This window comes from Ciconia boyciana, chromosome 3 (assembly GCF_034638445.1).
Source record: "Ciconia boyciana chromosome 3, ASM3463844v1, whole genome shotgun sequence".
NCBI classification, from domain to species: domain Eukaryota; kingdom Metazoa; phylum Chordata; class Aves; order Ciconiiformes; family Ciconiidae; genus Ciconia; species Ciconia boyciana.
Window position 1 is genome coordinate 108510497 of NC_132936.1, and position 22557 is coordinate 108533053.

The 22557-nt window shown below is 40.7% G+C and overlaps 1 protein-coding gene across 2 annotated transcripts in view; it reads left to right on the forward strand.

Annotated features, from left to right (window-relative positions):
- The first annotated feature begins 220 nt into the window (after positions 1-220).
- CNIH3 (cornichon family AMPA receptor auxiliary protein 3) overlaps positions 221-22557 on the forward strand; it is a 54596-nt gene continuing 32259 nt past the window's right edge. For both annotated transcript variants that reach the window (XM_072858420.1, XM_072858421.1), the window contains exon 1: positions 221-401. In XM_072858420.1, the coding sequence (XP_072714521.1) occupies positions 321-401 (81 nt within the window). In that variant the 5' untranslated portion in view covers positions 221-320. The remainder of the gene's footprint in view (positions 402-22557) is intronic.

Sequence of the window (22557 nt, forward strand, 5' to 3'; positions counted from 1 at the left end):
CCGCCGCGCCTCAGCGGGGAGGGGAGAGCGGCGGCGGTGGAGGAGCTGGGCCGGGCCGGACCCCCCCGACGCTGACGGCGCTGCGGGGGTCGGGACGGGCTCGGCGGAGCGAAGGGAGCGGCTGTGAGGGGCGCGGCGGCCGCTCGGCAGCGCTCCCTGCCCGTCCCGGCTCTGTCGGTGTCAGGGACGCTCCCCTCCGCCGTGAGGGCGCCCGGTCACTTCGCCGCTGTCCCCGCTGGGATTTCGGGGGTCGCTGGTCTCCCGGTCGCCCGCCAGGATCCCCCGGACGGCGGCGGGGGGCGCGGGGGGCTCTCCCCGCCATGGCCTTCACCTTCGCCGCCTTCTGCTACATGCTGTCGCTGGTCCTCTGCGCCGCCCTCATCTTCTTCGCCATCTGGCATGTGAGTACCCAACCCCTGCTCCCCGGCCCCTCCGCCGCCCGCGGAGACCGTAAAAACGGCTCCAGCCCGGGGGGTCGTGCCGTGAGGGGAGAGGGGCGGCAGGACGGGCTGGGGCTGGGGCTGGGGCGGGCAGCCCCGCGCTCGGGGAGCCGAGGCGAAGCGCTCGCTGCCGGCTTGTGCTGCCGGCGTCCCGCGGCGGGAGCGGGCGCTTCCCGCGCTTCCCCCGCCTGTCCGCCCCGCACCGGCGGTGGTGCCAGGACAGACAGACCGCGCCATGAAACCTCTGCGTGGGTTATTTTATTTATTAAGTTCTTACAAGCGTAAAGACCAATGGCAATTCTCCTGTGATAGCTTGTAGTAATATACCTGACCGTCCGCGCTTCTGAGAAGTGCTTGCAGCCTGAAGGCTGCCCTAGTCTTGTGCGTGTGGAGACCTCCCTACGCTGTTGGCTTTGGCTGAGTTAAAAGCTACTCATGACTCTAGCACTGGCTGTGCTAGCGCATGGGGTCTTCGAGGTAAGAACAACTGTTTTTCTTGCCTGAGAATAGAGCGTTGTGAGGGAGAAACGGCCCCATACCTGATGAAACAGCTGGGTTGTTTTTCCTTCAATAATTACTACGTTAATAACTTTTTAACAGTCGGATTTGAATGTGAAACTTCCTCACCCTTGTAAATGCATGAACTGGATGTTTGAGTCCACCGTCATTAATTTCACTCGAAAGTGGTGGTGCTTATTCCTTACTGTGCACTGGGTGGCTGTGGTAGGCGTAAGCGTGTGGCTTAGGTGTTTATTTCCGCAGTGGTGAAATTATCCTTATGCATAATTTGCAATTCTTTGAAACGGTTATGTATTTTGGAATTATTTACATTACGTGTGTGCTACACAAATAACTTCATGCTGTAAACATTCAGGATGGAACAGGATAAGCTGAAAAATAGAGCAAGCCTCATGAATGCCTCTACAGGTACCTGATGGAGTAAGATTTAAAAAAACCCCTCCTTTGACTAACAAGCTAGGGAGATACAGAATTTATTGAAATGAGAGTAAAGCTGCTAGCGTAGTTGTATGTAAGCGTATTAGAAGTATGAAGCAGATCTGTCTGTTGTGAGAATTCTTTGAAATCAAATTATTTTGAACTCTTAATGGTGCAGTTACAAGTTTTTTCTTATTAATGAAACCACCGAAGTGTGATGGTACTGCCAGGTATTGTAGTGGTGTCAAGTACTGCAAGGCTGAAAAGGGTCTCTAGCAGTCAACTACTGCACTCCTGTCCTCTGAAAAAAGGAGTACTGAAATTTAGATGATTACTCATGTTTTCTTCTCTCTTCTTCCCTAAACCTTTAGGTCCTCAAAAGTGAGAATTCTACAGCTTCTTCAAAGGGTTTAAAGTTAAAAGTGTATTCTACTCTGAATCACTTGCTACAAATTAAACAGTTATTTCCTTCATTACTATCACAATTTTAATGATTTTTTTTTTTTTTTTTAATATTTGAAATCCGTTATAGTGTTTCACCAGTCATCTTTTTCCTGGACTGAAGCTGTTGTTGTCTGAAGACATATAGTACTTCTAGCAAATGGGGAAAATTATTCTTCCATAAATCAGTGTAGTTACTGCAAATTTACTCTTAGTCAACCATTTTTCAACTTTCAGTCTGTAAACTCATGGAGAGCAATCCATTATTTGTAGAGGTCCATAAGAGGCAACTAAGAAAGGAAACCTTTTGTCAATAGGCTTATGTTTATGGTGCATGTACATCTGTTGAAAAATTGTTGAGGGTTTGAAATTGAAAATGGCTGGAAATGCTGTTCTATTGTAATAGAGCAAGAACTGGTACTGTCTTTTCTCATAAATGCATAATAATTCCATTAAAATAAATGGTTTGTGAAGGTCATAGAATAACAGATTTAACACCCTGCCAGAATAAACTTTTAAGCATACCTGTTACCCACGTATACAAAACACAAGGATTTTTATTAACCTTTCTATATGAACTGTTATAATCTGGGTTCTTATTTCTTCTCAAATGTAGTCTAACATGTGGCTTAGGTATTGAGTCATAGGAGTTTCTTTTACCTTAAACATCTCATTGTGAAAATCTTCCCAAGAAACAAAACTCCTAATCCTTCCCTGTGACCTGATTTTTTTCACTGTAATATGCTTGGAAGGGACAGTAGATATATTTTAAATAGGTTCTCATAAGGGCAGTGGAGGATTTTAATAATTATATTTTCCTGTTAAAATGCTTTTTAAATGTGTGTATTTTTTTATTTTTAAAACCAAACACATTTGGTTACTAAGAATAAGTTGTTGATTAATCTGAACGTCCCATCAGTTTGAAAGATTTCTGAGGTTCTAAGATTGAACGAGAATTTGTATTTTGTAAATTATTTTAAAGGACAAGAAAAAACTGTAGCATTTGGACTTCATAATCTTCTAACCTGAAGCTGGCAGAAGTTTGGGCAGTTATCTGGAATGAATTAACAGTGGATCAAATAAAATCTCATTTTCTTCCTGCTGGGAAGTCAGATGAATTATAATTTTCATTAATATTGATGTAATAAGTTCAATAAAAACTGTGAAACCAAAACAAAAGAAGAGGGTAAAATGAGGATTTTTATTTTTGGAAACTGTGCTTTTCTGATGCCTTTCCTCTAAGAAGTTAAAGGCTCTATACATTCCTGTGCTCTCTGCTCTTTGGGGGTAGACAGAATGAAGTTGGTCAGAATATTTTAAAGGACCTGTAAATAAAATACAGAAACTGCTTCAGGCATCTGGAGCATGTAATAATTTTTTTTTCTACCTCTGAGTGATCTGCTCATATAGGTTGCCAGTGGTGTCTGTCATGATAAAAAAACCCCAAAAAACAAATTAGATGCTATCAGAAACATTTGTTTAAAATATGCACAAGATTTATCGTAATGTATTATTGCTGGAATTTCACTCATACATATAAGATGAAAGAAAAGGGTTGAAAAATCGAATTCTCCATGTACTACATAGTACCAATACCACACTCTGGAATGGGAATGTTTTAAGCATTTCAGTTGTTCAATGACCAGATTACCTCTATCTGTAATGACACAATATTAGAAACATCATGTAGAAGTGTATGTTTTCATGCCACTGTTGTGCAGAAGTACTAGAGAATTTAGCAGAGTATGGTGACCTTTCTGCTTGGTTCCTTCTAACCTGGAATTCAATAAAACCTTACATTCCCATTATAGAATTATATAAGCTGTTTCAAACAACTCCTTTGGTGTTCAGAGTAAACTTTATGTAACACTATGAATTAGTTCTTTCAAAATTTAGGAAAACTTTTCCATCTGAGGCCTAAAACCTTTCCCTGCATTTGAATTCTCGTAAGTATATAGTTTGGTAAAGTTGGTTGTATTTGAAGCCTTATTAGCTGAATGTATACAAGCTAAATGAGACTGTCTTTAAATGAAGTTATCGAGTGCCAAAATACTGAGCGAACTTTGGTGAGTGAATATCTTGGGGAGGGAGGGGGCGAAGTAATACATAGAGATACCTGAGTACAGTTGATCTGAGTATATACTGCATGTGACTTGTTGCAGAAATGCAGTTTCAATAGTGCTCTGTTTGCTTTACCAGCTGAGCTATCATTTGAATGTGTTTTGGCCAAGGTGTCCTCTTATCTGGAATAATGCCGCTGAGCATATTTTGGGGGGATTGCATGATACAACTAACAGCAGAATTTGGTCTACTAACTACATAATTTTATATCCTCATCTGATCACACTGTAAACTCAAGAACAGAGTAAATGGTGTTCTTACTAACGATCACAGATGCTTTGTTTTGCTGTCCTCAGCCCTTGTTTGTCTTTTTATAAAGAGCTTTTTACTCATCAGTTTTACTCCATTCCTAAACTATCTTGAACTACGATTTAGCTGCCTGTTAACAGTCAACTGAGCTATGTCAAGTCTGTTTGAACTCCCAACAAGATTTGACATACCACATTCATTTCTGCTGTAGCTCCACTGAGTTGTCTGAAGTGGACTGAAGTTGACCAAATTGTGGTTTACTTGTCATCACTTAAAATGTGACATGCTTGTGTGAAGTCTTGCAGCACTATTCTCTTCAAATACATTGGTTTTGAGTAATCCAAGTCCTTTCCTTTTTTAATATTTTAAGATGAAATTATCTGCTTTGAGATTCTTTTAAGGAAAGCTTTAAGAAAAGAGCTTTTCGAAGTGTTCCATTTTATATATACTTTTTAAAAAGTAAAACAATTAATAAATACGAAGAACATTACTATTTTTTAAAAAAGAATTTCTGTGGTGGGCCATCGCTTTTTGAACTCATACCAGCATATCTTTGAATGTGTGCAACTGCTTCATAACCAGTAGTACTTCAGGATTGCCAGAAAGTATTAGGAGTGTCATGGCAGTGAAAAAATTAATGGTGCCTGCCTGAGAAGTTGTACCAAATTTGATGGGCTTTTGGAGGATTCTGATATAACTGTGAATTCAAATGAATCTGGGAACAGCTCTCTGGCATGACAAAGAGTTGTGTGCACTGGAATTGGTGACAGTTACTTGAACCAAGCATAAGAAGAATAAAGCAGCAGAGCATGGAAATTTTTTTGGTTTATGCTTCCCCTCCCCTCCTTCCCCCCCCCCCCTTATTTTTCTTTCGAAGTGTGAGGATAGTATTAATCCTGACAAACTACCTTAATGACTTTAGCTTGACTTAACAGTTACAAGTTCACAGGTATACTTAAAAACAGTGGGAGGCAGTGACTGAACAGAGTAATATAGGCTAAGATTGACTTTTAGTTTTAAATTAAAGCATCCTTTTTTGCAAACACCAGGGAAAGCAGCCCTTGGAATCTATATTCAGTGCTGTTTCTGCTATTGGCTTTATGTATTAGGTTTAGCAGACAGCTTGAATTATCTATGCCTTGTTTTCTCATTTACTAAGTGTGGGTAATAGAACTGAACTCCAAGTACTGCACGTCATTTTATTTAACATATATCCCTAAAATGCCTTTGCTTTATGACAGATGGTGCTGTGTACATATAAGATGTTGCCACTTCTGTTATTTGTCACTGTATTGTCCTGGTGATGTGGACCATATTTTATTAGTACTCAAGTTGCAGTAGCTTAGGTAAAAAATTCGAAAGCTCTCCAAGAGTTATATATGTGGAATTTGGTGAGTATTCAGTACCTGACTCACTTAGGCTTCCTCATAAAATTCCTAGTCTAATTTTTGATAAATGGTACAACCTTAATTTTAAAGATACATAAAAAGTACACAAGAGAACTTAAAGCTTGGGTTCATAGCAAATTCAGTTGAGCAAAGCACTTCGGTCACAAACTAGGTGCTAGTCTATCAATGTTCTCTGTGTATCGGTGTCTTATTGTTTCTGTTACTTTGGTTTGGAGGATAACTATCTGTCTTACCTGAAACCAGTAGAGAGATCCATGAGCTCACTTGAACCTGTGCTTCTCTTCAGTAAAGGCTGCCAGTCATCTTAACTGAACCCCTTCACCACGCTTTAGAGCCTGTCTTGAAAAGCAAGTAATTTCCTGACAGACTTGTGGTCAAGCTTAAATTTTCTTTCAGATATTGAAGTTCAGTGCTGTCCTTTAATGAGTCATTAATTCAGTTCTCTGAGAATATTAGATAATTATGTGATCAAAAATAAAATCAGATTAAGGTTTGATGGACAGGAGCACAAATGCTGTTGCTGTATGTTATACATATTTCTTTAAGATATTTTTTCTTCTCTAAGCGGCTAAGCACATTGTCCCCGAAGGTTTCATACTCATGACAGTTTAAGGAATGAGTCTGATATTTCCACTCTTTTTAAAAACAGAGCACAGCCAGATTGGTCTGGCTATAATATAGCTTGATGGTTCCCTTACAACTTTTCTTGCAGAAGTTTGTCACATTAATGCTGACAGACAGATATTAGGTCAGGCAGCACAGGCTGTGGAGCAAACTATATTTTTTATATTGGAAAGTAAGTATATTTCAGTTTAGTTACCTTGTCATGCTTAAACAATAATTAAAAAAATCATAGAAGTCTTTGGGCTCTACCACAGACTTAAATGCTGTGGAAAGATTAAATTGGATCTCTGTGTATGCTTGAACTGTCATGATGAGATTTATTTGGAGGAAGGTTTTAAATTGTGAGTGGTTGCCACTGGCTGTAATTCCAGATGCTTCACAAGTCATAGTGACTCCATTATCTGTGTAAAATAAATTATTCTGTGGAGTCTTGAGTCTCCCACAAAAATGTGCAGAGGACTATTTAAACATTATTTGGTTGTCACATAGCCGTTATTTTTTTGGTCTTAAGATTAGTTGGAAAATCTACTTACTAAAGGGATTTTATATCCCAATTGGTAAATAATGTATTTCTAGTGCTTTTTTTAAAACTGTTATGCTTGTTAATAAGCAAGGCAATATAGTTGTCATACTTTATTAAACCATGAGTACAACTCTTAGATTGAGTCTGAGGCGTGAGTTTATAGGTCTTGTTACATATATTTGTTTATTCAGCCACCACATACTACATTAAAACACACTTAAAACATTGTATTCAACCCTCAGACCTCTGACTTAGTTGATTCCCTCCCACCCCAACATAAATATCCTTGTATCAAAATATTTTTTAGAAAGAGGATGAAGCTCAGCAGAGAATAAGAATCTTCTCCTTAGAAATATTAGACCTGTATTTGACCTGTTCCTCTTCCTCAGTGCTTCTAACATGCAGTTCATGTATAACCAGTGTTGCTGCTGACAGCTGGAGGTGACTCTACTAGGCAATGAAACTAGGTCTCACTAAAGTCATAAACTGGGGATAGTGAGAGACTTACTCTTCTGCAGGTTGGTGGTTTGGAAAACACTTCCACTTTCTGTGGAAGAAAAGTTTTTTCCCATATGAAACAGGTAAGAATTGTTATTATTTCCACTCTGCAAAGGAATAGTCACTTAAAATCACAGGACAGAGTCACCTGATGAGGAAAAGGTATAGTAATGTCAAATACTACTTGATTTACTAGGTCAACTTGTTCTGGTGTTTCACAGTTGGAAATGCCCATAAAAAAAATTCCATTTGTGACCATGATGCTGTGCAGAGAGCAAGATGCAATGTTATTGACAGAATGGTTCCTGTGTTCCGTGGTAATAATTACACCTTCAGAAATACCCAGTTCCTGTTAAAAGAAATAACGAAAGGGTCATAGAATAGTTTAGATTGGAAGGGACCTAGGAAATCATCTAGTCAAATCTCTTCTTCAAGGCAGGCCTAATTTCAGAGTTAGGCCAGGCTGCTCAGGGCCTTGTCCAGCTGACTTGTGAATTCTTCCATGGGTGGAGGGTCCACAGCCTCTCCAGGAACCTGTTCCAGTACTTGACCACTGTGAACATTTCTTTCACAGAGCTGGAATTTCTCTGGGTGCAACTTCTGACTTTTGTGTCTTGTCCTCTTGGTGCACACCCCTGAGAAAAGCTTTGTGCTGACTTCTGTCTCTAACCCACCCCAGGAAACTGAACACAATAATCAGATCCTGCTATAGCTAAACACACTTCCCTCAGTCTCTCCTTGTATGTCATGTGCTCCAAACGTATTTTGTGCACCCGAATGGCCAGGTCCTTTTCTGCTGGGTTGCTCCCAGGCTGTAGTGTTTTATGTGGATAGTCTATCCCAGGTGCAGGACTTTGTCCTTGTCTTGGTTGTCCATCATGAGGCTCTCGTTGGCCAATTCCTCCAGCTTGTCGAGGCTGCTCTTAATGGCAGCTGTGCCTTCCAGTATGTCAGCTGATCTCCCCAGTTTAGTGTCATCTGTAAACTTGTCCCATATGTCTCATCTTCCAAGTCATTGATGAAGATGTCAAACAAGACTTGCTCCAGTATTGATACCTGAGGAACTCCACTCCTAACTGGACATCAGTCAGACTTCAAACCAGTGACCGCTACCCTTTCAGTCTGATGGTACAGCCAGTTTTTCACCTTGTAGTCTGCCCATCCTGTCCCCCCAGTTTGAGTACAAAACTTTTCTGCTGGGACACAGCATCTTCCTCTTGCTTAGTGTTTCATAGTGTGCCCAGGAGAATTCAGAGGAACATCAATGCACCTCTTGAAGGCAGGACAAGAGTCTTTATATTTTTTTCCACTTCCCATTGAAAAAGTATTACTATATAAAGCAAGGGTTTATTTTAGGAATGTCATTGTGAAAAGTTACGTTAAAAGGCACTGAAAAATCACAAAACGTTTACAATGGAAGTAGGTTTTCTCAGCAAGATACTGCAGGAGTACTGAACTTGCAGCTCCAGTTTTGATAATCTGAGCACATGAAGCAAAACATAAGGGAGATGAAGAAATAGTACCTTCATTGAGTTGTCCCATAGGACACTGCTTGCAACTCCTCACCAACGCAATAGGTCATGAAAAACCTATTTTGGGTTGGTTTTGGGTCCTTTTGTATTTCTGTGCTTTTGCGGGTCATGCCATATTCTATCTATCAGATTTTTTAATTTTTTTTTTAAATACGGCTGGAAGTCTAAGCTAAGCACATCACTGGAGGAACTGAAGTTTAAAAAATTAAGGAGATCTACAGTAAAATGGTGAGAATTAGTAAGTTATGGTCCTTGTAATTCTCTGATAACAGATACTGTGCAAGTGCCAGGCATTATTGATACAAACGCCATTTTTTTGAATGGAATGACATTTGATTTTTGAACGCATTTAAAATGCCAACCATCTTCATGCTGTGAGTCACTGTTTCAAGTGTTTGATTGTTTAGTCAATCTTCTGTTGCATTATTTTTTTTATTGCATTATGAGTTCTGGCTAAATAGTTCATATTGTATCACCATCTAAGTATAAACTGCCTTGTACATTCACAGCATGGGCATTTATAAGCAAGCATAATGAAGGCTCCACTGAGATCAATTTGATTGCGTGTGCTTCAGAGTTGTTCTTCCCTCAGTATTATATAAACACTATTAGCAGATCTTTCAGAAAATTGATTTGCTGATCATTTAAGTGGCAGGCCTATTTGGAGCTGTGCTGAAATTTATCCTTAGCCTTAATCATGCTCCTGTAATTAATGAGTTTCATAAGAACATAGGTGAACAGCTGAAGATGCTTTTTGGGCTGCTGTTATTTTACTCTCAAGGTTTGATCATTTTACTGTCTACTGTATCCCTTCCCCTTGCCCTGTTTCTGCAACCACAGCTGCATTGCTGCTGTATTGCTTCACCTTGCCTTATCTCTGCAAACACAGCTGTGTGGCTGATGGCCATTTGGTGTGTGTGTCTTGGCCTTGGAGTTATTTCCTCCAAGTTCTGCCTCGCCTCTTTTTGGGAAAGAAAGAAAAAAAACTTGGGAAGATCTTGAATCTGGTCACCCTGCCTGATGCTGCCTGCAATAGAAGAGCCCCTGTTCCCTTGTTCTGCCTCTTGCTGGTCCAGCTGGGCTCCTGCAGTGCCACTGAGAGGCAGGAAGCACAGATCCAGCAGCATTTCTGCCTGCCACCCCACAGTGGGCTCCTTTCTGAGACAGCACTGGTAGGACTCCACTGTTGAGTGGGTAATGGGGAATAAAACTGGTGTGGAAAGGGGGGAAATGGGACAGTGGGAAGGAGGAGTCCAGGGAGAAAGATGTGAAGGAAAGAGCAAATGAGAGGAAGAAAATATACGTATGAGTAAGGGATTAACAGGAGGGAAGATTGAGAACACAGAATTCTTGTTTGGGAGACAATTATTTGAGAAGAGAAGGCTGCCTGAATCCAGAAGGTATGGTTGAATTCAGGTGGTGGATATTTTTGGACAGCCTGTGTAATGAGTCTTCAGTGTGGGTATGGTGTAATACGTGACATGCTTGAACAGATTTTTTAGCAAAAGAACCCAGATGCCCTTATGTGTTTCCTGGATTTTGGTGAATGTGCATAAATCACTGCTGGTAGGAATGGAAAACATGAGAGAGGGGAAAAGAAGTAGCAACAGCAATGTGAAACCTGTGAGGAGATGGAAGAGAACTCAACGTAAGGAGTGTGTGGGGGAAAGGAGGGTAATACTTCTCCAAGCATATATCAGTGAAACAGAAATTAAAAATGTCAAAATAATAACTTGTAACAATATGTAGGAATCTTTGAAAGCTCAGGAATAGAATAAATTGTGGTGTGGTGATAAGATTGGAAACTGGCTTAGAGACAGCGCTAGCCAACTGGCCGATCTCTCATCAATGACTTATCTTACCAATATTGGAAAAAAAATCTTCTCTTTTGATGTCATTCTCTTACCTCCTTCTTCGGAGCAAATATTTTTTCTAGTTGTATCTATGCTGGTATATTTTCCCACCTGTTTACTACCCTTTCCCTGAAATTATTTTGCAGAAGCATCCTGTTTGTTCCTAGCTTTAGGATTATCAGCTTTGTGCTGTTAACTAATAGAAAAAGTGCTTCAGTTCCTTTTGAGAATAATTTATGAAGATGGATCTTTAATGTGTCTGTGTCTTTCTCCTCACATATCCCCTGTACTGTAGGTTTGATGAGAAGAAAAAGGCAAGTAGAAACATTGCATGGGAGCACATTGCATTTAAGGTGGGGTAAATTAGAAATTATTTGTAAATTCGAGGAAAAACAGGGACAGAAGAATACACCCTCTCACATCTATAGGTAGCCAGTTAGATTGCCTCCAGCCAGAATTAAGCTGCTATCGGTCCAATGTGACCAGGCTACCACCCTTCCTCCTAGCTTCCGTATCTGGCCAGCCTTTTGTATTAGGTCTTTCACTAACTCAAGTCTACCCTGTCCCCAGTTTGGTGTGGAAAAAGCTGGGTAGTGAAGAATTTGGCCCGTACAAGTAGAAGATGTACAAATCTGTAGCAATGAATCTGTGATATAGAGGTAGTGAGAAATAAATCTTAGTCGTTTCATTTCTTATTGTGCTTTCTTAGTTGGTATGGAATTTGGTATAAAGAGAAGCAAGGGCAAAGCAGTGCTCTCTCTTGTGTTGAAAGCAGAGTTCCCCAGCCTCTCCTAGGCGTGGATAGAAAAAAATGCTGTTTTCTTCTCACCCTGGTTGGTTGAGAGGTTTGCAAACCAGTTCATCTGCACTAGCCATTACCTGAATCAGAGCCATGAATCTGCAACACCTCAGCTGTAGAGCTTGGATCCAAACTCCCATAATTTTCTCTTGGCCCATTGAGGAGATTAAGACTAGGGGTGAAGCTTTGGCCTAGCTTTATACATCTGCTTGTTCAATTTATCTGCAGATATGGTCTTTGTTTGCATCCTTTCCAGGACAGAAGAAAAAGCTGGTGCAAGAGTCTGTATGACCTTTGCTAGGATGCCCATTTTTAGCTTGCTGAATGTATGGCCGTGACTGAGAATCCACGCTGTAACAGATTGTTTGCTTTTCAAGACAGTCCTGACTATCAGATCAAGTTAGTACCTAACTAACAAGTGACAGCATTCCTGATACGAGATGTCAATTTGTTGTCGCTGGTGCTCTGTGAGTAACTGATCTTGGGGTTTTGGTGCTGAACTGAAGAAATCAGAAGCGGTTAGATACTGAAATGTTTAAAAGGTTTTGATCTTGTTATCTAAATGGAAAAACCTGTTTGTTTTAGAAAGAATTCACATAAGATACTCCATTGCATGTAGGAGGAGGAGACCATATGCAGGGCAGAATATTGGCAGCATGCTTGTGTCGAAATTACAAGGAGTATGGGAAGATTTATACTCAGTTCCCTTTGCTGCAGAGGTTCAACCTGTATTTCCCATAGCCTGTGAAGGTGCATAGGTTTTGGGCTGTTTGGGCTGGTGGGAAACATTGTCAAATCCTCTGTAAGTGTTTGTTGGTAGAAGGAGAAGAGCACGTATACAACCACTTGGGAGTGCCAACCTCAGATCTGCTGCCTTTGATTCCGACCCTGACATTAGCTTCACCACTGACCCATAGAGTCTCCAGAGACAGGTATCCTGCTAGAGGGAATGGTCTCACATTGTACAAAATTCTTATATAGAAAAATAAGAGCAGGACTCTTGCCTCTCTAATCCCTTCAGTGAAATGTATAGTTACGCACTGTAGCATGATACCAGCAGTGGAAATGACACTGTTATCCATGTTTCAAAAAAATGAGTAGCCTGGTGGTTCAGGTTCTCTTGTGAGAGAGAGAAGACATGATTTTTAAGTCAACTGAGGCAGAAGAATTGTTTCTACCACACTGGATGTAATTAAACTTAAGGAATGCATCTCCATGTACATGCAAGTTTTTTTTCTGTTCAGAATGATGTGGTGTATTCACCAGTTTTGTTGCTAATTGAAAATGTGGGTGTTTTTTCTTAATATTAGTAATAACTGTTTGTGTCCCTTCAAAAAAAAGTTAAGGAGTGTATTTGATTTGCAGAATACTGCTACTTTCTGAACTCTTTCCCTGTACTGAATGCAGTAATGTAAGGTTTAAAAAAAAAAAATCGTGACAACAAAATGATGAAATCTTTTGGGGCAGGAGGGAAGCATGGCAGTCTGGACTTACCTTAAAAATTCCTCCTCCACTTGAGGTCTGTTTTGAAATGTATTCTAGCTGCAGGGATCAAAACTATTAGCCTATTTAGAAACAGGCTCTGTACAGCTATATTAGCATCATCCGTCCTGCACAGCTTGCTTGCTTGTCTTCCTTCTCTTAATGAACTGCAGTTTGTGTGTGCGCAGCTGATTTTTGCCTGGCTGGATTTCAGCTGGTCTAGACTGGAAGACAGTGAGTGGGTATAAAGTTGTGGTACAAGCTCAGGTAATCTCTGAACTCTGTATTTGGGGAATAGGTGGGACTTTTTTCTCTCTCCTGAAGGAGAGAGTTGACATCTTTCAGTTTCAGGATAACCTGGGAACATATTTCAGTGTCTGTGGTGAGCAAGTGAAATCTGTGTCCGGAATCCTGTTGTTAGCCAATAAAACTGTTTCTCTTTGCAGTTGGATGAAATGATTTTAAAAAGCCCCTTTCATAGCAGTTGTAGAAATCAGTCAATAGATGCTTGTCAAATCATCCTTCTGGGAACATTGTGTTCGCAACAGAATTTTGCAGCTGCTGAGGTTTTTTTAGAGGTTTTGTCAAAACTAATAACAAGAAGTGAATTCTTTACATTCAGAAATTGGGTTGCTTTTCCAAATTGTTGTCTGCAACGTTGCAATAATAACCAGTAACTCATAGAGATAGTAACTTTCCATTCAAAGCTCTGTACAGTGTGGTTGTATTCCTGAAGATAAATTTCTGTCTCTTTCACAATGTGGACGGAGTTTTTCATTCTTGTACTAATAGGTGGACTGTTTCAGGTGACTGCCAAATAATTATTCTTAATGGTTTCTCCTGCACCTCTCTGCAGACTTGGAAATCTGATCTGGTATAGCTGAAGCAATAATACTGCTTTTGTTCATCTGTATAGTTTTGGGGTTTTTGTTAATTTGTATAGTTTTTGGTTATGCAGGGGAATACAGTGGTGTAACTGTACAGACTGGTATGTTTTTGCACGTGTGCTCACGGCAAGGGAGCCATCCTCTATGGATTTTCATCAATATTTAATTAGAGTAGTATAATTATACCTCTACATTTCCATAGGTAGATAGGAAAGCCTTTTGAATCATGTTTGCAGAATGGAGATTATGCGTTTTTAATTTTGCATATTGGAGTTTCTATTGGAAGAGACTTAAGACCTGGCTTAAATACTTGAGAAATTACAGTAAGATTTTCATGACTGTTAAGTTAGCTTAAGCCTCCAGTTAGAGTCTAAAATGTTTAATTCATGTTGGCCTAAATGTAACACCCTTTTACAGACAAAAGAACTTCAATAAAAAGATGAAGACTAGGTGCTCAGGTGTATATTTGTGCAGCCTTGGATGGAGCCACAAGACCTTTGTTTGCATTAGCAACGTGTTCAGATTTTTGCGTGGAGAGTTGTTTAATAGTGGCAGCATATAAAATTCAAGTTAAGTAGAGCAAGGAAATGCCATACAATTGTTAGTGTGAAATCTGACAAATAGAACAATTTTCTGCCCTTGAGTGATTTAAAACCATTTGCAATCTTAATCCAGAAAGGCACTGCTTAAAGCAATGCTCTGCTCTAGAGATGAACAGCAGTACAATAATCAGACAGAAATGCATAGTTTCACTTCTCATGTTATTAGTCTACTGACAATATTCTTTGTTTCCTCTAACATTTTATATGGTGCAGCAATGTGGAGGCTTTGGTTCTTCTGCCACTGATTCTGTAAATCATTTAATTTCTCTGAGCTTCATTTTTCCTCTTGTATACAAAATGGAAATGATATTTTCCTTGCGTTTGTTAAGGTCTTCATTGCCTTGAAGGGAGATTTATAACTGCAAGGCATTGTTAGTTATTATTGTTTACTTTTATTAATATGTGGTGAATTAATAAGTGTGATATTCAGAAAAGTAAATACATTGCAGAGAGATAAGAGAATAAAGGAATACCTTTCATCTCACTTTCCTCTCTGCACTTTATTTGGCTGTAGTGTGAAGGTTCTCATCAAAACCAGCATTTCAGATACACTGGTCTGGCAAGCTGCCGAGTTACATGGGCAGGTATGATGAAAACTAAGATTTGAGCCTTTTTTCTTTTTTAATAGGAGATGTTTAACGAAAGGATATAGATGAGGAATAAAATACGACAAAAAGGATAAAATTCTCTGGCTTTTGAGGCAGGTTGCCCATCTATTCATGCAATTTTGAATAATCTTTCTAAGCAACTGCTGTCTTGTCACTCTTTAATTAGAGGCGAGAAGAGCTCTTCATACTAACAGAAAGTCAGGAGGGCTGATTTCCACTAGAATTATACTTGACAGTGCAAAGATCACTCCAAATTATTTTGCTTTATGTCCTGTCCTTGCTTCATGGATCATGTAACTGCATCTTCCAGAGGGATTTAAGCCTCACTTTAAATATAATTAGGATGCAAATGTGCCCCAGTATGGCAACTTGAAATACCAGGCAGGTTTGTAGCTGAGATCCTATGGAGAAAGGCAGGGAACTTAAGTCATATGAGATAACATTGAGACATTGTCTGATATACCTATCTGGCTAATGGGGAAGTGCTGTTACAAATATCAGAGCACTTGCTGGGTTTCAGAGATAAGCAGTTAAAAACAGTCAAATGAAGGGGTGAGGGAAGGAACATTGTCAAGGATAGGCAAGGATTAAAGGTTTATTCTTTGATACTAACATGCCACATGGAGTTGCATATTTCACCTATTAGGTTGATATATCCATGTAAAATTACAACATTAGTAATGTTTAAGCTGAATGATCGTTTTGTCTTTCTGACTTTTTCTAGTACTTTTTCAGGGCATGTATGTTTAAACTTGCACGTATTTTGCAGTAGTCTGCCTGCTACAAAGAGAGAGAGGTAATGCATCATTTGTGCATTGTCATTGTGCACTGTGATGTGAACCAGGCAGGCAATATTTACTCTGTTAATAGGTTCCTTATCTGAAGTACAAACGCACACAAATACTGTAGGTATTTGGCCTATGGGGCTTTCTAACACCATTCTCCTGAATCTGAACTGCTATCTAAAGAATCAGATTTTAGTGCATCTTTGGGTTATCTTTACAAATAAGGGATATTGAAGTCCATAAATAGCCGTGGTGATATCTGCCAGTATAAAACTCTTTCCAATTTCTAGATGATCTACTGAATTCCATTACTAATTTGGAAGCTCCTGACTATTGAGACAATTCCTACACCTGCCATATATAAATTCCTGCAATGTGGCTTTGATGCAGGGATGGAGAGTAGAGCTGTGTCAGGCCTCTCTGCTCAAACAGTTCCTAATCAAACTGAAGCTGTTAAGGTGCAATCATATGGGTAGCGTGCAAGCAGCTTTTCTTATCTCTTTGGCCACAGCTTGACTCGCTGGGTAGATTTCCCTGCTTTCTGAATCGTCTTCAGAGGAAATTCCTGCTGCGCTTCCTTGTCAGGGACACCTCTTCCCTCGGGATGCAGCAGCAGGCACAGAGTTCTTTTTGGACTCAGTCCCTACTTAGATCGGCAAGGGGAGAGTGTGATGTCCCCTCAGCCACAGAGAGCTGACCCTGCTGGATAGCCAGGTGAAGCCCGAAACAGGAACCTTATTTCACCATTATTATTTCTCTGTCACTCATTATTGTTCTAATATATTATTTATGGCCCTTTTCTCATGTTTGTAAGGATCTTCTTTCTTCTCCCTACTGTTAGAAGTGAGGGGTTAATAATGCAGGCATAATTTGATACATGTAACTGATGTATAAAGGCTCTTAAAGACATTTGGCAAGAAAAAGGTTTTGACTTTTTCAAAAAAGAGATTGGTTAGATCTAGTTTCTTTTGGCAGGTGTCAGGATAAAAAGCTCCAGATACCCAGGAGTTAATCCATTCACTTTTGGAAAAAAATGAAGTAGAGATATAGTGCCAGCATCATTTAGCTCTGTTATTAATTCACATACAAGGGCTGTAATGCATAAGATTTGCGTGTGTATGTGTGGGTTTGTATGAATGTCAATTAGCATGAGCTGGGATGGCGTTTCTGCTGAATTGAAGATAAATTGTTTTGGAGTTGTGCCAATTTTGATGCAAGTTCCCACAAAATAAAACCTTCTCATTCTACTAAGTAGCTGTTGTAATGAAGCAGTCTTGGCAATGATATACATGGTTTGTGTTATCTGTGCAACAAATTTAAAAGTTAAGAGAAGGCTCCAAACTTTCTGCTGTGTTCCAAATGGAGCCGTGAAAAGGGAAATCATATGCCTCCTTCCTGTTTTTAAAATAAGCTTGGTGTATTTACCACTTGGATCTTCTGATGTGGTGTCTGCAGAAATTGGGGGTTGAAGCTGACAGCCTAGGAAGTCCTCTCCAGTTTCCTTTCCTGGATTCTGTTTTGACAATTAAGTGACAATAAATTAATAACATTTACTGGCACTACTGTTTCATTATAGGACAAACAAGAGACTTTGATCAAGAAAGGAAGATAAAATGTTTCAATTTCTACTAAGCAGTGTGCTTTCTTTAAAATAAATACAATGGAATGTTGAACTATGTCATATAATCTGATTTTCCTAAAACCAAAATAAATTCCAAAGCAAAAATATAGTGTTGGAACAAAATTTTGCTTTTTGTCTTCTATCTGGAAGTTCTTTCAGAATTAGTTTACTGGAAATGTTGAAAATATTTGTTCTTCTGACTTAGCGAAAATACCTATTTTTGAAAACTCTGATACATACACCTAATCCTCTTCTTACTAAAAATGAGGATCTGATTGCTTGTGCTAGTTAACAAAATGCTAGTGTGCAGAATCATCAGTAGTGTCGTGGTTTAACCCCAGCTGCCAACTAATCCCCACACAGCCGCTCACTCACTCCCCCCGGTGGGACGGGGGAGAGAACCAGAAGGGTAAAAGTGATAAAACTCGTGGGTTGAGATAAAGACAGTTTAATAGGGAAAGCAAAAGCCGCGTGCACAAGCAAAGCAAGGAATTCCTTCACTCCTTCCCATGGGCAGGCAGGTGTTCAACCATCTCCAGGAAAGCAGGGCTCCATCGTACCTAAGGTTACTTGGGAAGACAAACGCCATCACTCTGAATGTCCCCCCTTCCTTCTTCTTCCTCCAGCTTTATATACTGAGCATGACGTCACATGGTATGGAATAGCCCTTTGGCCAGTGTGGATCAACTATCCTGGCTGTGCCACCTCCCAGTTTCTTGTGCACCTGGCAGAGCATGGGAAGCTGAAAAGTCCTTGGCTAGTGTAAACATTACTTAGCAACAGCTAAAACATCAGTGTGTTATCAACACTGTTTTCAGCACAAATACAAAACATAGCCCCATACTAGCTACTATAAAGAAAATTAACTCTATCCCAGCCAAAACCAGCACAGGTAGCTATTCTTTGTGGATGAAATAGGAGGCTAAAATAGACCTGAAACATTTCCTTGAAAGTTTGTATGTGTTTTTTGACTTCCATGTTTTGGTCAAACTGTAGCTTAAGTCTTAATTTCTGCTGCCTTAAATCCTCCAGTCCTGCAGTTTCAATACGTATTTCTTCATTTTGTTCTCTGAACTGTTTACCTCGTACTGATAATAATGGTTACAGAGCAGCTGTATGCCCTCCAGCCCCTGAGCGAGTAAATATTAGTGAATCTCTATTACAACACATTTTGGATCCCTGGTAAATTGAAGTAGTTTGTTTTATGAAGAACTATTACATTATTGGAGATCTTTTTACACCCAAAAAGATAGTAACTGGGGGCATGAGTGAGAACAGCTTTGTAAACTTGTAATATTGCACAGCTCCAGCATTTAAAAGTCAATATGCTTCAGTATCTGGCTTGCTGAAATGCTGAGTTTACTATAGTTATGGTTGTAGCCGTGATGAATAATTTTGTGCTCTTTCAGTGGATCATAGATTGAACTTGTGAACCTGAACACGAAGCAGCTCTGAGGCTTGCCAAAAACCCTTAATGAACTTTTAAGTACAGATCCAATATTGGGTACAGACACTTTTGTTAAGAACATGAGTGAGTAGCACCATAAATGCTCATCTTACTTAGTAAGTACAAAATAAGAGTATAGAAGTTCCCTCTTTAAGAAGTGAAAAGCAGAGAGTTATACTGATCTGGAGATTTTCTGAAGGGTGTGAAAGCTAACCCCAAAATTTAGAACAAAGATTTTTTTTTTTCCCCCAGCTTCCTGTCAGCATATACAACAATGCTGTGCAGCCTCAGCCTCTGTTTAGCCTATTTCATTTCTCCTGAATTAACTTGAGTGGTAACAGCCTACTTTGTCCCCTCTTCTGAAGACAGAAAGTGACTTGTGAAGGGAATCTGGTAACTACTCTTTTGCTGCCTGTCTACCCAGCTCCAGGTGTTTTAAAAAGTGAATCAGCTGATAACCCCTCTGTTACAAAGAAATGCAGGTATGATCTAAAAGCTTTGTGCATATTCTTAACTGAGCCTGTATCCCTTCCATGAAGTTAATTTTCTATTTAAGTAATAATTACAGAATGTTTATGAAGTGCATATGCACACATTCTGGATGTTTTCCCATCACTGTACCTTCATGGTTTTATTTGATGCCCTTCTTTGAGGGGCTGGAGGTAGATGATAGAGTGCAACAGTAGGCTGTGTGTTTTGCAGTAGAAGTTAAGTTCTGTCTTTTCTGCCTTCAGAGACTGTGAAAGCTGTGCTGTGCAGCTCAGTGACAATCAAGATGTCGTAGGAAGACATTGATTTATTACAATACAATATAAAACGAGAGGTGAACACCATTTCCTCTGAGCAGCCAGCTCTTGGTTTCAGGGCTTAAAAACCCCAGCCCATCAGATGCTTAGTAATGTTTGGTAAAAACAAATAATGAACAATGCACTCAAGCACTGACAAGTGAAAAAAAGATATTTCCTGTCATAGCATAACCTGCCTTCCATCCTTTTCCTATGCTAACAAGCCAAAGTAGGCCAAATTGCTCTCTGGTGTACTCCTGTGTAGTTTAGTATTGTATAACAGGATTTGTTAGTATCACAGGCAGAATTTTTTCCCAGTGATTTGATTTCTTTTTTTTCTTCTAGCCTTATGTCAGCACTTTATGGTGTTGTTAAAAGAAGATTGTCAGGTTGATTCAGACCTGGTTTTAGTCTTCTGTGATGCTGCATGTGCTGAATTTAACAAATAGTGGTCCTGGTGAGGAGGAGGAAGACAGTACTTAAAAAGCAGTTTAAATCTCACATCTACATTACTTGATGTGTCATGCATGGTCTCTGGGCCATATCAGAGGCTATACCATCAATAAAATTATTCTACAGTTAACACCTCTTATGATTTATAGGGTATTACAAGAATATTGAAAGTATTGTGACCAACAGCTACTTAGGCCTCAAATGAGCATTCTCATTGGAGATCACAGTGGAGGTGTCGATGCAGAAGAACCCTTACAGAGGGGGAAAGGTTTTCCTTGCTGTGTTTATGTTGCTTGGTAGCATGAACCAGATCAGTTCAACCAGAAGAGAATGAGGGAAGAGGAACAACGATCTTGAACAAATACTCACCAACCACATAGCTAAATTTCTTGTTCAGGTTCATTTCATATCATGAGAAGAATTGAGTAGCAAAAATTGTTCTCTCAGTCTGTCACTTTCATAGAATCATAGAATAGTTTAGGTTGGAAGGGACCTTTAAAGGTCATCTAGTCCAACCCCCCTGCAGTGAGCAGGGACATCTTCAACTAGATCAGGTTGTTCAGAGCCCTGTCCAACCTGACATTGAATGTTTCCAGGGATGGGGCACCTACCACCTCTCTGGGCAACCTGTTCCAGTGTTTCACCACCCTCACCATAAAAAAACTTCTTCCTTATATCTAGTCTGAATCTACCCTCATTTAGTTTAAAACAGTTGCTCCTTGTCCTATCGCTACAGGCCCTGCTAAAAAGTTTGTCCCCATCTTTCTTATAAGCCCCCTTTAAGTACTGAAAGGCTGCAATAAGGTCTCCCTGGAGCCTTCTCTTCTCCCGGCTGAACAACCCCAACTCTCTCAGCCTGTCCTTGTAGGAGAGGTGCTCCAACCCTTGGGTCATTTTCGTGGCCCTCCTCTGGACCCGCTCCAACAGCTCCATGTCCTTTTTGTGCTGAGGGCTCCAGAGCTGGATGCAGTACTGCAGGTGGGGTCTCACCAGAGCAGAGTAGAGGGGCAGAATCACCTCCCTCGACCTGCTGGCCACGCTTCTTTTGATGCAGCCCAGGATATGGCTGGCCTTCTGGGCTGCAAGTGCACATTGCCGGGTTATGTCCAGCTTTTCATCCACCAGTACCCCCAAGTCCTTCTCCTCAGGGCTGCTCTCAATCCCTTCATCCCCCAGCCTGTATTGATACCGGGCGTTGCCCTGACCCAGGTGTAGGACCTTGCCCTCAGCCTTGTTGAACCTCATGAGGTTCACATGGCCCCACTTCTCCAGCTTGTCCAGGTCCCTCTGGATGGCCTCCCATCCCTCAGTTGTGTCAACAGCACCACTCAGCTTGGTGTCATCTGCAAACTTGCTGAGGGTGCACTTGATCCCACTGTCTATGTCATTGGTGAAGATATTAAACAGTACTGGTCCCAGTATGGAACCGTGAGGGACACCACTTGTCACTGATCTCCATCTGGACGTTGAGCCATTGACCACTACCCTCTGGATGCGACCATCCAACCAATTCCTTATCCACTGAACAGTCCACACATCAAATCCATATCTCTCCAATTTAGAGAGAAGGATCTCGTGGGGGACCATGTCAAAGGCTTTACAGAAGTCCAGATAGACGACATCCGTAGCTCTTCCTTTGTCCACTGACATAATCACTCCATCATAGAAGGCCACTAGTTTGGTCAGGCAGGACTTGCCCTTGGTGATGCCATGCTGGCTGTCTTGAATCACCTCCCTGTCCTCCATGTGCCTCAGCATAGCTTCTAGGAGGATCTGTTCCATGATCTTCGCAAGCACAAAGGTGAGGCTGACAGGTCAGTAGTTCCAAGGGTCCTCCTTTCTACCCTTTTTAAAAATGGGTGGTATGTTTCCCTTTTTCTAGTCACCAGGGACTTCACCTGACTGCCATGACTTTTCAAATAACATGCAGAGCGGCTTGGCAACTCCATCAGCCAATTCCCTCAGGACTCTGGGATGTATCTCGTCGGGTCCCATAGACTTATTCAGGTTCTTCAGGTGGTCACGAACCTGATCTTCTCTTACAGTGGGAGGAACTTTGCTTCCCCAGTCCCTGCCTTGCAGTCCATCCACTCAAGAGGTGTGGGAAGAGAGGTTGCCAGTGAAGAATGAGGCAAAAAAGTTGTTGAATACCTCAGACGCCTTCTCGTCTGTTGTTACCAGTTTGCCAGTCTTGCTCATCGAGGGCAGTACACTTTCTCTGACCTTCCTTTTCTGGCTGACATACCTGTAGAAGCCCTTATTATTATTCTTTGCATCCCTTGCCAAGTTCAGCGCCATTGGCACCTTGGCCTTCCTGACTCCATCTCTACACAACCTGTCAGCACCCCTATACTCTTCCTAGGATACCTGTCCCTGCTTCCACTGCCTGTGCATTTCCTTCTTGTCCTTTAGTTTGACCAGCAGGTCTCGACTCATCCATGCTGGTCTCTTGCCTTCCTTGC